Source organism: Anser brachyrhynchus (assembly GCF_964034855.1).
Source record: "Anser brachyrhynchus genome assembly, chromosome: 12".
In the NCBI taxonomy this organism is placed as follows: domain Eukaryota; kingdom Metazoa; phylum Chordata; class Aves; order Anseriformes; family Anatidae; genus Anser; species Anser brachyrhynchus.
In genome coordinates this window covers 8,063,744-8,076,170 of record NC_137707.1, presented here as the reverse complement: position 1 = coordinate 8,076,170, position 12,427 = coordinate 8,063,744, and the positions used below count along the sequence as shown (strand labels likewise).

The window sequence follows — 12,427 nt, the reverse complement described above, 5'->3', positions numbered from 1 at the left end:
GGATTCTGTTATTTCCCTTGGGGAGCTATTCCTCCTTGTACAATTTCTCATTGTAAGGAAGCTTCTGTTGTTGTTTTCCTCTTTGCAGAAGATTAAGTGAATTCTTGTATCTATCTATGTATTTATATGGTTCTCATCACACACATATCAGTATTACACCTGTAAACTACACAAATTTTCCTTCTTATTTCTCCCTCTAGGAGTGGATGTGTACAGGATTCTACTGTAGATAGAACAGAACAGATCCTTGCTTCCTTTCTCTCAAGCATGTCAAGCTTACGTTGCCCGTTTTTTGTTAGTGGACCATTCTGGCCCATAACTCTACTCGTTACCAATGCTCAGGGTGCCTCTTCCTCCTCCATTAAGTTTCCATCACTGCAAGGTGTCCACTGGACACTTGAAAAGCAAACACCTTTCTATTTTTCACATACTTTCTTTTAAGTGTGGGAAGATCTCCTGAAAAACCCACATAAGACCTCTGTCATTTGTTCTCAGAGCAATCCTTAAAACTCTTCCGTGATGCCCATGTCCTGTAGGCACCGTGGGTAAGCTGAGAGCAGGCAGGTCAGGCAGCAGCACCACTGTGTGCTGATGACATTGCTTCCCGGCATGATTTCCAGCCTCTTGCCATCTCCTCGTCTCTCTTCAGTTGTCCCTGTTTGTCTTTCCTGGTACTTGGCTCACAGAATCTTTGGGGAGAGTACTTGCATTGTGAGATCTGATCCATGTATTGGGCCTTTAGGGCTTTGAAATTAAATAGCTGCTAATAATAATATAAGCACATTGAAGGACTGATACAGGAGGAAGGAGTGAAATAACATATGATCTTCAAAAGAGCCCTAAAACACTCATACGACATACCCACATATACGTATGTTTACATAGTCTGTGCTTCAAATATATAACTGCATACACGTCAAGCTATTGAATTTAAAATACTGGTCATAATATTACGTGTGTGTGTATTTTGCATATGTTAACAAGTTCTGAAGTGCATTACACAGGTTTCTATTCCATATACGTTTTGCTTATTTGGCTACTGAAATTTCTAATTCATAGATTTTGTGTTTAAGAAATGTCCTCATGCAGAATATAGGATGATGAAGCTTAAAACTATGTTTTAGTATTTAAAAAAATCAGCCACAGTGAAAAACAAATAAGAATAACTTTCTCCAGCTTTGAGGCAGTAATAATGAGGCAGTAATAATTTACATGTCAAGAAGTTATACAGGTTTTTATGAGATTATTGCAGTTTTATTCAATAAAAAATAGTTACCATGACAACAACTGTCATGCTACCTGTGAGATTATAGCAAAGAAGGACAGTGAAGAAAAGGCTTCATTTTGGAAAGAATGCTTATCTGACCTGCTGAATACAAACAATGCTTTGCTTTGACCACTTCTGACTGCATGGTTGCTATCAGCCAAACTCAAAATCTAGCTAGAGATTTTGAAGCACAGTGATCCTCTTAGAAAAACAAAACAGTTGGTAAATAATGGTAGGTCTTTTTCATGCAAATGTACTCTTAATGCCCTGTCAGATTTGTAATCAGATTTCCTAAATGAAACGGAGATTTCAGCCTGTCAAAATTTGGGAAGGAAAGAAAGAGTGAAGGAGACTAAAATGGACCACAGAAAAGCAAAGAAAACAGAAGTCCTGGGGAAAATGAGAAAACATAGTCCCACAAACTTGCATCATGGTCACATTTTTTATTTTTACCAGCTATTGCAATCTTTCAACAAAATGGTTGCTTCATTGAATATGGATTCATGTAAATTTTTGTCACTGACTATGTGTTACATCCTCTAAACATACAAGTTTGATTTCTTTTCAGTACACACATTTCACTGCCATACCAAAAAATCTTTGCTTTCCTACTCCCTGTGGCAGCATATGCATTTTTCTTTCTGACTAATGTGCAGAATCTGTACCCTGACTTGCACATAAAAACACAGCCAAAACAACAGAAGAGCACTAGCTGAGCACACACATCTTATTTTTATGAAGGCTTTTAATCTTAGTTTGCCGGCAAACACAGGCTTTCTTACCTAACCATATTAAAATACCTTTTTGTTAATTGTGGCTCTGATTGCTAGCCTGTTGCAAAGAGAAACTATGAAATCTGACACTAACAGAGTAAAACAATCAGCAATGGTTAATGGCTAAATCGCATTAGAAATATTCATTAATTAAAATCTGTTGAATCTCTTTGCAGTCCATATTTAATCACAGGGTCATTAGCATTGCAAAAGTGTACCTCAGAAGAAAATGCAGAAAGTTTTTAACTGAACATCTTAAAATTTGCCTCATCTGTCTAAAAAATGGGTTTGTTTTACATAAGGCAATATTAAGTGCAAAAAGAGAAAAAAAAAAGAAACAGTGATTATTTTGTTGGACCAGATTATATAAGACTGGCATATTATTGTAATTAGGGCAACAGTGACTTGGACTATAATAGTGGCTTTCTTGTAAAAATGGCACCATTTCAAATTTATAGTCTCTAGCTAAATGAGTTTGTTGTAGCATCGATGAAGAAACAAACACAAGCCAAATGCAGTCAAAATTAAACAGAAACAGAAACCTTAGCTGTTTATTTGTGGGGTTGAACCCAGAACATTATCTTTCAAAGAGCATTTACTACATAAATGCTCTTTCCTGGATTGTTACTGCTTTTTGAATGCTAAATTTTTATCTTTAAAACTTTAAGCATATTATGCATGTAAAAAATATACATGTGGTTTATAACTACAGTGTCTGTAGTGCAGTAAAATCCTACTTAAATATTGATAATCCAAAGCTCTAGTCCAAAGCTTGGAGAGTTCTGCCGCATTATGGAGGTTGCCTAAGTAATAGCTGTGGTGGCTGTGAGTTTCTTTTTTCTGCATTACTTTGCACCCTCAGGATTTTATCAGTTCTCCAGATCTTTTGTTCATGCTTAGCTGAAATGAGTCCTGTCCCTCAGGGGAGTGGCACAGGTTACTATTTCTTCTGGACCCTCAGCATCTTGCAGTGGAACCAGAGCAGCACTGAGGCAGCAACATCCTCTGCAGCTGCAGATGGGACTAAGTTTGCTCCTTTATATATTTATTATTGCCAGTGTGAACATATTGATGTGGCGTGTTTCACACCTGCAGAAGACTTGAGTTATAGCATAAAACAAAAAAATGAAATTAAAGGTGATAAAATTTAAGCTATGTAAAAGCTTAACTATCTAATTTCAGTAGTGGAAGTAATTTCTTTAATTTCTGCTTCATGATTGCTTACATCTTTTATAAACAATTTTCATCAATAAGATTGTTGGGAGCAAATTAGTGAATTTCAGAGACCTCAGAACTGTCTATGATGGTTGGAAATGAAGTGCAGAGGGTGAGACTAGCAGTATAAGAAATTGATTCTAGGAGATGGGAGAGCTCCTATTTTATTTTTCCCTTCCCTTCATTAGTTTTATTAGACAAGATTATAGTCACACTTCAGGTGACCTGGAAAACAGAAAGAAGGTCGTGCTATTTTTTGCCTCCTTTTGTGTATATAAACAGTGAATGGCAATACTGACTGTTATGTGTGTGTTTTTATGTATGTATAAATTTCAGATAAGCTTGGTGCCGCAGTAAGTGATTAAATTATTTTCTATCACAAGAAAAAAGTCTTGAGAGCAGAGCATCAGGATTGGAAGCAATGCTAGACACTGATTGCCTGTTTTATTAAGGCGTATTCAACTTTAATGTCTAATGAACACTTGGGATAAAGGATGTGTTTATCAAAGAATCAGCATACCCATTTAAATTTTGAAATCTTGAAATAAATATCTCTAAAAGTCTTCAGGAATTCTCTAGTGAAATAAAAAAAGAATAGATGTTATACATCAAATCTTTCTAAACAAGCAATGTAATTATTTCTGAAGTCCTTTGAAATGAGAGCCAGCTAGGCAAATCAAACACAATCTCAAAGAAGTCAACAGTTTCGCTTCTTTATTTTCCTTTGTGTATAGAGAAGATCATGGAAACAAAACAGAGCAGCTACTAGATAAAACACACTAACAAAAATGTTCACTGTTCTGTGAATGAGCCTTATCTTATTCCAGCCTTGTCCCATTGTATGATGTTCTGCATGAACATCTTCTGCCTTGGTAGGTTACAAAACAAAAATTTCATAATAGCTGCCACTCCCACAGAAACCTAGTACATCACCTGCTGTTTCAGCTTGGATCCAGTTGAAGAGAGCACTGACTTCTACATTCGTATTCAGTATCACATATGGGATGGCATCTAATTTATTGTTCCTTTCTTCAAGTGAGGTGTAACTTGGATTCAGCAGCACAAAGTGTGAGAAGGAAGAGGAGGCTAATTTTATTGGCACATGTAGAAAGGGGGAGTATTTTGGTGGGTGCTATAATTCTTTTCCTTTTGAACATGAGAAACATAATTCAGCCCTTAACCTCTCTCCTACTCTCACCCTCTTTAGGTATTTTCTTTATTGCTAGCCTAATTAATGTCATCGTTATATTTTTTAAGTCATCCAAAAAAAAAAAAAAAAAGGTCTCTGCAGAAAGTTTAACAGAACCTACTGAATTTCATTTGATTTTGCTAATTGCATAGTGCTATGTTGCCTAACAATGAAGAAGGCAATTTCTTTAAAATTTTCTACCATTTTTTTTGGACAGAGTATAGATTATAACTCTGACTAGGCAATGGACCCCTCATTGGCAGGTACTGATTTCAGAGACAATAGAAGCTGTCCTGACACTGTCACTGTGGCCACATCAAACCATTGTTATGGCTGCAAGCCAAGAGAAGAAAAAAGAATCCTTTTTGTTATTGCTTTTCCACGCAGTCACTTGTAACTTGACAAGGTTCTTTCAAATGTGATTCTGCAAATCTTAAATGCAACATATTATATTGTATCATTAACCTTGTATTTCATATCCCTTTGATATGATTCCTTTGCAAATGCTCCAAGTCTACAGTAAATGATACAGGTTCTAAAAAGGTTTTTCCTTTACCCAGAAATTCTGTCTGCTGGCATATAACATCGTGAAGGAAAATGTTTTGTTTGTGTTCCACAAATACTGTTGTAGGTTACTATTGTGTATTTTATTTGTTATTGTTATTTTCTTTATTTGTTATTATACCTCACAAATTTCTTCAGAGTTTCAAGTAAATGATTTTTTGTTCCTAATTATTTTTGAGTAAGTTATGCAAATTTATAGGAAGACTGTTAATGTTATATATTCTTTCTATTTAGGCACCTTTGTTACTAAAGTAACAGCTACAGATGCAGATGATCCAGTTTATGGAAATAGTGCCAAGCTGGTTTATAGCATTCTGGAAGGACAGCCTTACTTTTCTATTGAACCACATACAGGTAGGTAACTGAATATGAATCCCTGGGTTATATTTACACTGTGCCTCTTAAATGTTTCATATAATAAACAGGGAACATAAGGAGGTGTCTGTCAGCATTACTGAGTTGTAACACATCTCACATGTATCCCATCAGAGTCTGAACATGTGAAAAGACAAAGAAAAATCTGTATTAAAGGTAACGCAAGTAATGGTAACACTAATATTACAGAAGTTACTGAAGCAAAACTGAAGGCAGTGGAAGTGTTGTGTGACTTATAACTGGTTAGGGACTGGAAGACTTAGCCTGAGGAATTTAATGAACATAATGTAATTTTCAATATGAGACTATAGTATTTCCAGTTAAAGAAGGTACAGTTTAGCTTGGGAATTTCAGTGAGTATATTGTGTGTTTTCATTTAAAAAAATGATTTTTTTTTTTCCTGACTGGATAAATCAAGGAAAGAAAGAACATGATACTGAGTTTTGGTATGAACTTTTATTAGTGTGCATTTAGGATGACTTTATTTCTCTGTGGTTTTAAGATCTTGAGCGAGTCATCTGAAAGAAGTGCCAATAAATGCATTTCCTCCTGTTTGCTATACGTATGTCAGACTTAGAGAAAACACATTTATTTGTCTCTGAGAAGTGGTTTTTTAAAGTGATTTGGGATTATTTCTTATGTTCTTTCACCTGTTACTTGATGTAGATTTTAATCACTGTAAGTCAAGCAGCTGTGATCTCATAAGGAGAAGAAAAATATAACTAATTTCATAATATACAAAAAAATCACCTGAATTTATGCAGCCATAAAGGAGTAAATTCCTGTTCTCGTGCTGATTAACAAGATTATGAAGTAAGTGCTAGGAGAATTATTAGAGGATGTTTTTGGTAGATCAAATGTGCAAAGCTTTCTGAACAACAGAAAACTGTTAGACTCTTTAAAGTCTGGAAGCTTGTTAATTCTTTTTAGTGAGATTGCATGGGAAAAATAATTCTCTTTTCCCAGAAATGCCCTGGCTTGCAGGGACTTGACATAAATAGTGTAGATCAATAAATGGGATTCATCTATTACATTATTTTCTTCTGGTTGAAGGAAAACTGTCCTGAGAATAAAAACAATCTCTGGAATGTAATTCAGTACTTGATTTTATGGTGAAAGTAAAATACAGTCCTACAAAGAATAACTTTTTTGGTACAGTGAAAAAAACCCGCTTATTTCAAAAATAAGTATGCCAAGGGGGTGTTATCAGTGAAGCCCCTTAGTTTATGCTGACGATTTGTCAAAAGTCACATGGAAGTAAAACTCTGAACAGAACTCTGACCATCAGATATAAAAATACATGATTTTGTTTTCTGTTGTATTACACATTATTTTGTGCAGGAACGATTTGTTGTAGCTGTCTGAGTTAGAGGAGGATTAGCTATAGGCTCTTTCTCAGTTTCTGCAAGGGAAGGTTAATGATGTACTGATAGTGCTCACCTGTTCCCATCAGCTGAGATGGAGTATATTCTCCAGCTACACAGAAGATTTTCCAGTTCTTTCACATGAAATAGCCTGAAAGAAATTATTCCAGACCTAAAAAATTGTTTAATTTGACTCAGGTTTATTGTTTGTATTGCATTCAAATGTTATGCTTAATCCAATGAAATAACCATTCACCACCTAGGAAAGTGATTTCCATTATCATGAAAGCCAGAGAAAACTCCAAAGCTTTTTGGTGAACCTGAAAATCATGATTTTTCTCCTGTTTCACTTGCATTAAATTCCCCCTCCTACCTTCATTTCCAGTTATAAATATTACTTTCAGTAGCAGTTCAGTTACCATGAAAATGACGTTAGTTTCTAAAGAGAATTTAATCGTAAAGAATTCAACTGTGGCTTTGCCACAGTCCCTGGGTAAGTGGCTTCATATTATGGAGCTGCTTCTGAATGAATGAATGGTTTCCGATTCCCTATTTTTCTAGATCTATGTAGGGCATCAATTACGTTCTTCTCTAAATCATTACAACTGAACGAGTTTATGTACTGAGGCCATCCTTTCTGTCTTTGCCATCTATATGTAATGGTCTTCATCTGCAGTATAACTACAGTGCTACTCCTACAGCTAGCCAAAGGATAGTTAGTTAAATCTGGAGAGTATGTGGCTGTCTCTATGGTATTCAAAGGGTTTATACATTGTTTGTAGTGCTTAATGTTTTAAAATGTGCAAAATTTGTGATGTCTTCATTCACTTAGAGAAAAAGGAATCTACTAGCAATATTAAATGTCAAAATATAGAGAGCCCTCCAGCTGTCTATGTATGTTATCTAGAATATATAAGCAACAAACATACATAAAAATCTAGTCATTAAGCAAACCAGATGCAGGTATTCCTGTAGACACTGCAGCCATATACTGTGCATGGTGAAAAAGACACCTCTAAAAGGCAGCAGTCTTTTGTGGTTCTTCTTCTGAGGAGAAGTATTGATTTCAGAAAAACATAAGTACGCAGCACATTTCTTGGTAATACAAAAATTTCAGAGCAAGGGTATGATAATGTTTATTACATAGCAGAGAGAGTTTTATGGTTTGTTACAAGCAGTCACAAAATGACGATAGTATTATGCTAGGATAGCTACAATTTTGCAGTAGCTTGTGGCACTGAATATTTCACCTTTTAGAGGTAGCGGTGCATAAAAAATGCACGCTAGTTTAGCCTCTCTGTAATTTGGACAGTATTGCTGTTACCATAGGCATATAGAGTAGAAGGTGCATTTTAACAAAAAAAGAAAATTTCCAAAGCAAACAGAAAGTACTTAAATGTTTGATTGTTTCTTTACATTTATCCAGTGTATTTTTTCTTGTAGAAGCTTATCCAGGAATACCCATTACACATCTGTTTGTAGTACACAGGAACCCAGTTAAAATTTCCATGGGGGAGGATTTTTGGTACTATGGTGAAAGTGTAGAAATTGGAGCAGAAGAATTAGGTAGATTAGTATCTTGTCCAAAACAAAACAAACCTGAAGGTGACCCTCCAAGCATGTTAGCTGTTTTTTTTGTTTGTTTGTTTTGTTTTTGTTTGTTTGTTTTTGTTTTTGTATGCTTGTCTCTAGTTACATTTTCACTGGGCTTACTTTTTATTAGCAGCTTTGGTAAGTGGAAAATATTTCCAATATATTTGAAACAGAATTGATTCTGATCACAGATACTGTGTCTAGAATTGTGTCTTCCCCAGAATGGAATCATTATGTTAAGAAACAGACTATGTTAACATGATCTACTGAAGAATGTAAATATTTTCCTTCATTCAGGGGAGTGTTTCAAGTGTTGAAGCATAGCTACTTAGAGCTTATCAATTATTTTTCTAGGTGACTGGCCTTTTATTAGATTTGTGTAGTAGAAATCAAGACTATATTTAGATCTTGTGCAGCTACCAAATTTGCTACCAAAGCAGCCAGAGATGCTGCCTATAATTTTGTTCATTTGCTGACTCAGAGTAAAGATTGTCTTATGTCACTGCTTTGTTTCAATGGTACAGTGAGAACTCACTGTCAGGAATAATCCGAATCGTGCCTTCCGTAGTACTCTGAGCATCATCAAAACAAGGGAACAGAGGTGTAAGATGCCTGTGGTGTCCTTCATGCCTGTGGTAGAAAGAGCTGTTACACTTGAGGCCAAATCCAAGGAAGCAGTTTCTTACTCTTCTGCTTTTTATTTCTTACTAACTTGATGTTAACTAGGTGTAATCATTACTGGAATTACACTCTTGGTTGAAACTGACATTACTCTCGACCTCCTTATTGAAACAATTCTATAATACTGGGTGCACAGGAAAAAGTTCTGCTAAGTGACCCATAAAACAATAGTTTTCCATTACCTTAGATGAAAAATACATATACTACTGCAGTTCTAGTTTGCAAATTCTTCAATATGAGTTATAGACACATGAAAGAAGGTAATTCAGAAGTTATTTTTCATTCAGTCCTCTGAATACGGCTTAGGATAAATGCTTTTTTGATGGCATGCTCTGTTCTGAATATTTTTTCCCTTTTCATAGGTGAATTTTAATATGACCATAGGTTCATTGGATAGACAGCAACATAAATAATACATTACAAAGATAACAGAATCAGATTTTCTGTGAAAGGCTAAACTTACTGTGTGATGGCATCAGATTAGTAACAGAACTCGCAATGTTCAGTATAGTCCATAACTCATTATATTTGAGTAACTGATGTCAGATTTGCTAAAACTGACATCATAATTTGTGTCATTTATAGCATTATACAAGTTGTATATATTGTCCTGTAATCCAAATACTGACAGTCAAAATGGTGAGGGAGGGGCTTCCTTAAGACTGCTAGAAGCAGCTAAAGTACACTTCTCACTTCTAAGCTTTTTTGAAGATATTAAATCATGACTGTCAGCTTTAAAATAAGATTATCATAATGGAATATAACACGAAGTGACACGGTGTTCTACAATATAGGAATGGCAAAGAAAATACATTTTCAGCTGCGTCTCATTTATTTACATTTCACATGAACTTACTTAAGTACTGTCACTCCTACACACACCTGAAATATATGAACAAGGCGAATTATACCAAATGCCCTACTGCACTGGAAAATGCATTGCATTACTCAAGCATAAACCCTTGCAATATATGAAAAAGAACAGCTTTTAAATGCTGCCATGTTGGTTATGGTCACTTTGTACAATGGCCAAATTTCAAGTCAGTAAAGCTGAGATGAAAACAGAAGAATAAGGAGGCCTAGAAAACTAAAGTCTCTACTAACAGCCTGTGGATATTTCTTCGGAGAGTGAATATTTGATTCATTTTCAATGCCTACGTTTAACTTCCGGGTGAAAGTCCACATGCTGTAACCAACAGAGCTTTTAATGATTCAGTATGTGGCACTCTCTGGAACATAGTGTTGAACCTGAGACACTGTGTGGCTCTGAAATTCAGAACATGAAAGAGTAGACCTGAGAGGAGTGAGAATGGCATTCAGCTGAAGTCAGGTCTGAATCTTCTATTTTTATTTACAGTCTTTATTGCCTTCCTCCCTCTAGACCTTAAAATACAGAATAAAAATCAGTAAGGTAATGAGGGTAAGTGACAGCAACTATTGAGTTACAAACATTTTTGTGATGATATACACTCACTCTTCTACCAAGTTGTTAAAGTCCAGTTTATTAGTAATGCTGGGCAACAATAATAGCACAAACTGCCCCCAGAATACTGTATGTAGTACTGGTGAGACACATCGTCATAAAAAAAGACTACTGAGACACTAAAGAAAGTTCAAAGCAGTGTAACTAAGGTGAGAGAGACTGAAGAATATGACTTAGAATGAAAGATTGATTGAACTTAATTTGTATAAACTGGATAAGAGGTGATTAAAGGAGGATATGAAATCACTGTACAAATATTTGAAAGGTGTTAATAAGAGGGAGGCACAGGGACTGTTTCTGTAATTACTCATGATAAAATGACAAGGTAGCATTTTCAAATGAGAGAGAGATGGGAAAACAGTTTTGATACAGGAAATAACTTTCAACTGCAAGGGAAAGTAATGAGCTTCTAAGAACAGAACTAACTCATGTTCAACAGACCCTTTCTAAATAGTTCAGTTTCTGAATAGTTTAGATTTAAACCCTGGTGGGATTGGCGTAGAGAAGGAACCTGTTCAACATTAGTCACAGCCTGGATTGAACTACAGCTTTCTAACTCATTTTATTAACCAGTGCTGCTGTGATATTCCTGCTAATTACTACAGATTCAGTTACAGTTAACTTATCTTTGAAACTGAAATAATTGTAAGAGGCATGAACCGGGATAGATAGATGTTGTTCTGTTGTTCTGTCTTAGCAAATAAGGTGTATGAACTCATTTCCCAGGCAAGAAGGCAGGTGTGTGCAGTAGCAGACAGAAATTAGGTTTGTAGCCCTAATAGCAGTATCATTCCCAGCGTAGCAGAATCAGCTCCAGCACATACTGAATTTCTGGAGTTTGTGCTCAGTCACTAGCATTTGGTTACAGCACCTTCAGCTCGGTCTGTACAGTCCCTGATGTGCTTAGGTGCAATGCTGAAAATAGAGTATATTTTCAAACTAGTATGAACCTTTTTTTTTGCCGTTGTGTACTAAGTATACTGTACAACCTTAGGGGTTGTGGTAAGGTGTTTGTACAGAGAATCATTGGTGATTCTGAGTTGTCTTGGTGACAGCCCATTAGGAGAGAGTGTTGTACTGACAAACCACTAGTGCAGCAGACCCGAGGGTCAGTTCTTGCTGTTTGCTTAGAAGTATAAAGTCCAACCATTATGGATAAGGTATGTAAGGTTGGGTCCTGCAGCAGTGGCAAAAGCTGCGTTTTCTGATTAATAAAGAAAGTATAAAATCATTGCGGAGGGGTTTGAAAGCAGTTATGACAATCTGTAGTTGGTAAAGAAGATTCACTTAAGATCAAGACAGACTGGCATTTGAAAAAAAAGTGATTTCTGTTTCTAGAGTTTATCTAGTAATAGTAGTATTAACAAAAAAGCTGATACCACATTTATTTCTTGCATTTCAGAGCAATACCTCCATCATTTTAGAAAGCTAGTGAGATAGAGCAACAACTTTTCTCATGCTGAGTAGAAGAACTGGGGATACATATCTAAATAATGTTGTGCTTCCAGAGACTGAATTAGAAGAGAGGAATTTGAGCTACACAGCTAGATTTGGAAAATATCTGACAAAGAGTCCAAAGCTACTTTTTCTGAAGTGTTTAGTAGAATTATAAGTATTGTAGGATCATGACAAATAAAATCATAAGGAAACAGGTTCACAAATGCAGTGCAAAATGTTTGTTTACTGCAGTCATTCTCAGCTGGTGAGAGGGTGACCCTTTCACATTCCAGTGAAAACTTGTTCCCAGAGAAAAAGGAATGGCTGGTAAGTCTTTAGTATGAGATGAAAGCATTTTTTTCCTTACTGTAAAACCCAGATACAAGTTCATCTGAATTGAAATGGTAGTATTATAATAGGTGTTATCTGATCATGATATTCTTCAAGAAAAATATATCTAGTGAAAGACAGGTAATGTTCATTTAT

General features: G+C 35.6%; 1 protein-coding gene across 12 annotated transcripts in view; it reads left to right on the top strand.

Moving 5' to 3' along the window:
• The window catches only part of CDH8 (cadherin 8), a 360,605-nt gene that overhangs the window by 274,258 nt on the left and 73,920 nt on the right, over positions 1-12,427 (top strand). For all 12 annotated transcript variants that reach the window (XM_080552800.1, XM_080552801.1, XM_080552795.1 and 9 more), the window contains one exon: positions 5,243-5,362. In XM_080552800.1, coding sequence (XP_080408926.1) covers positions 5,243-5,362 — 120 coding nt within the window. The remainder of the gene's footprint in view (positions 1-5,242; positions 5,363-12,427) is intronic.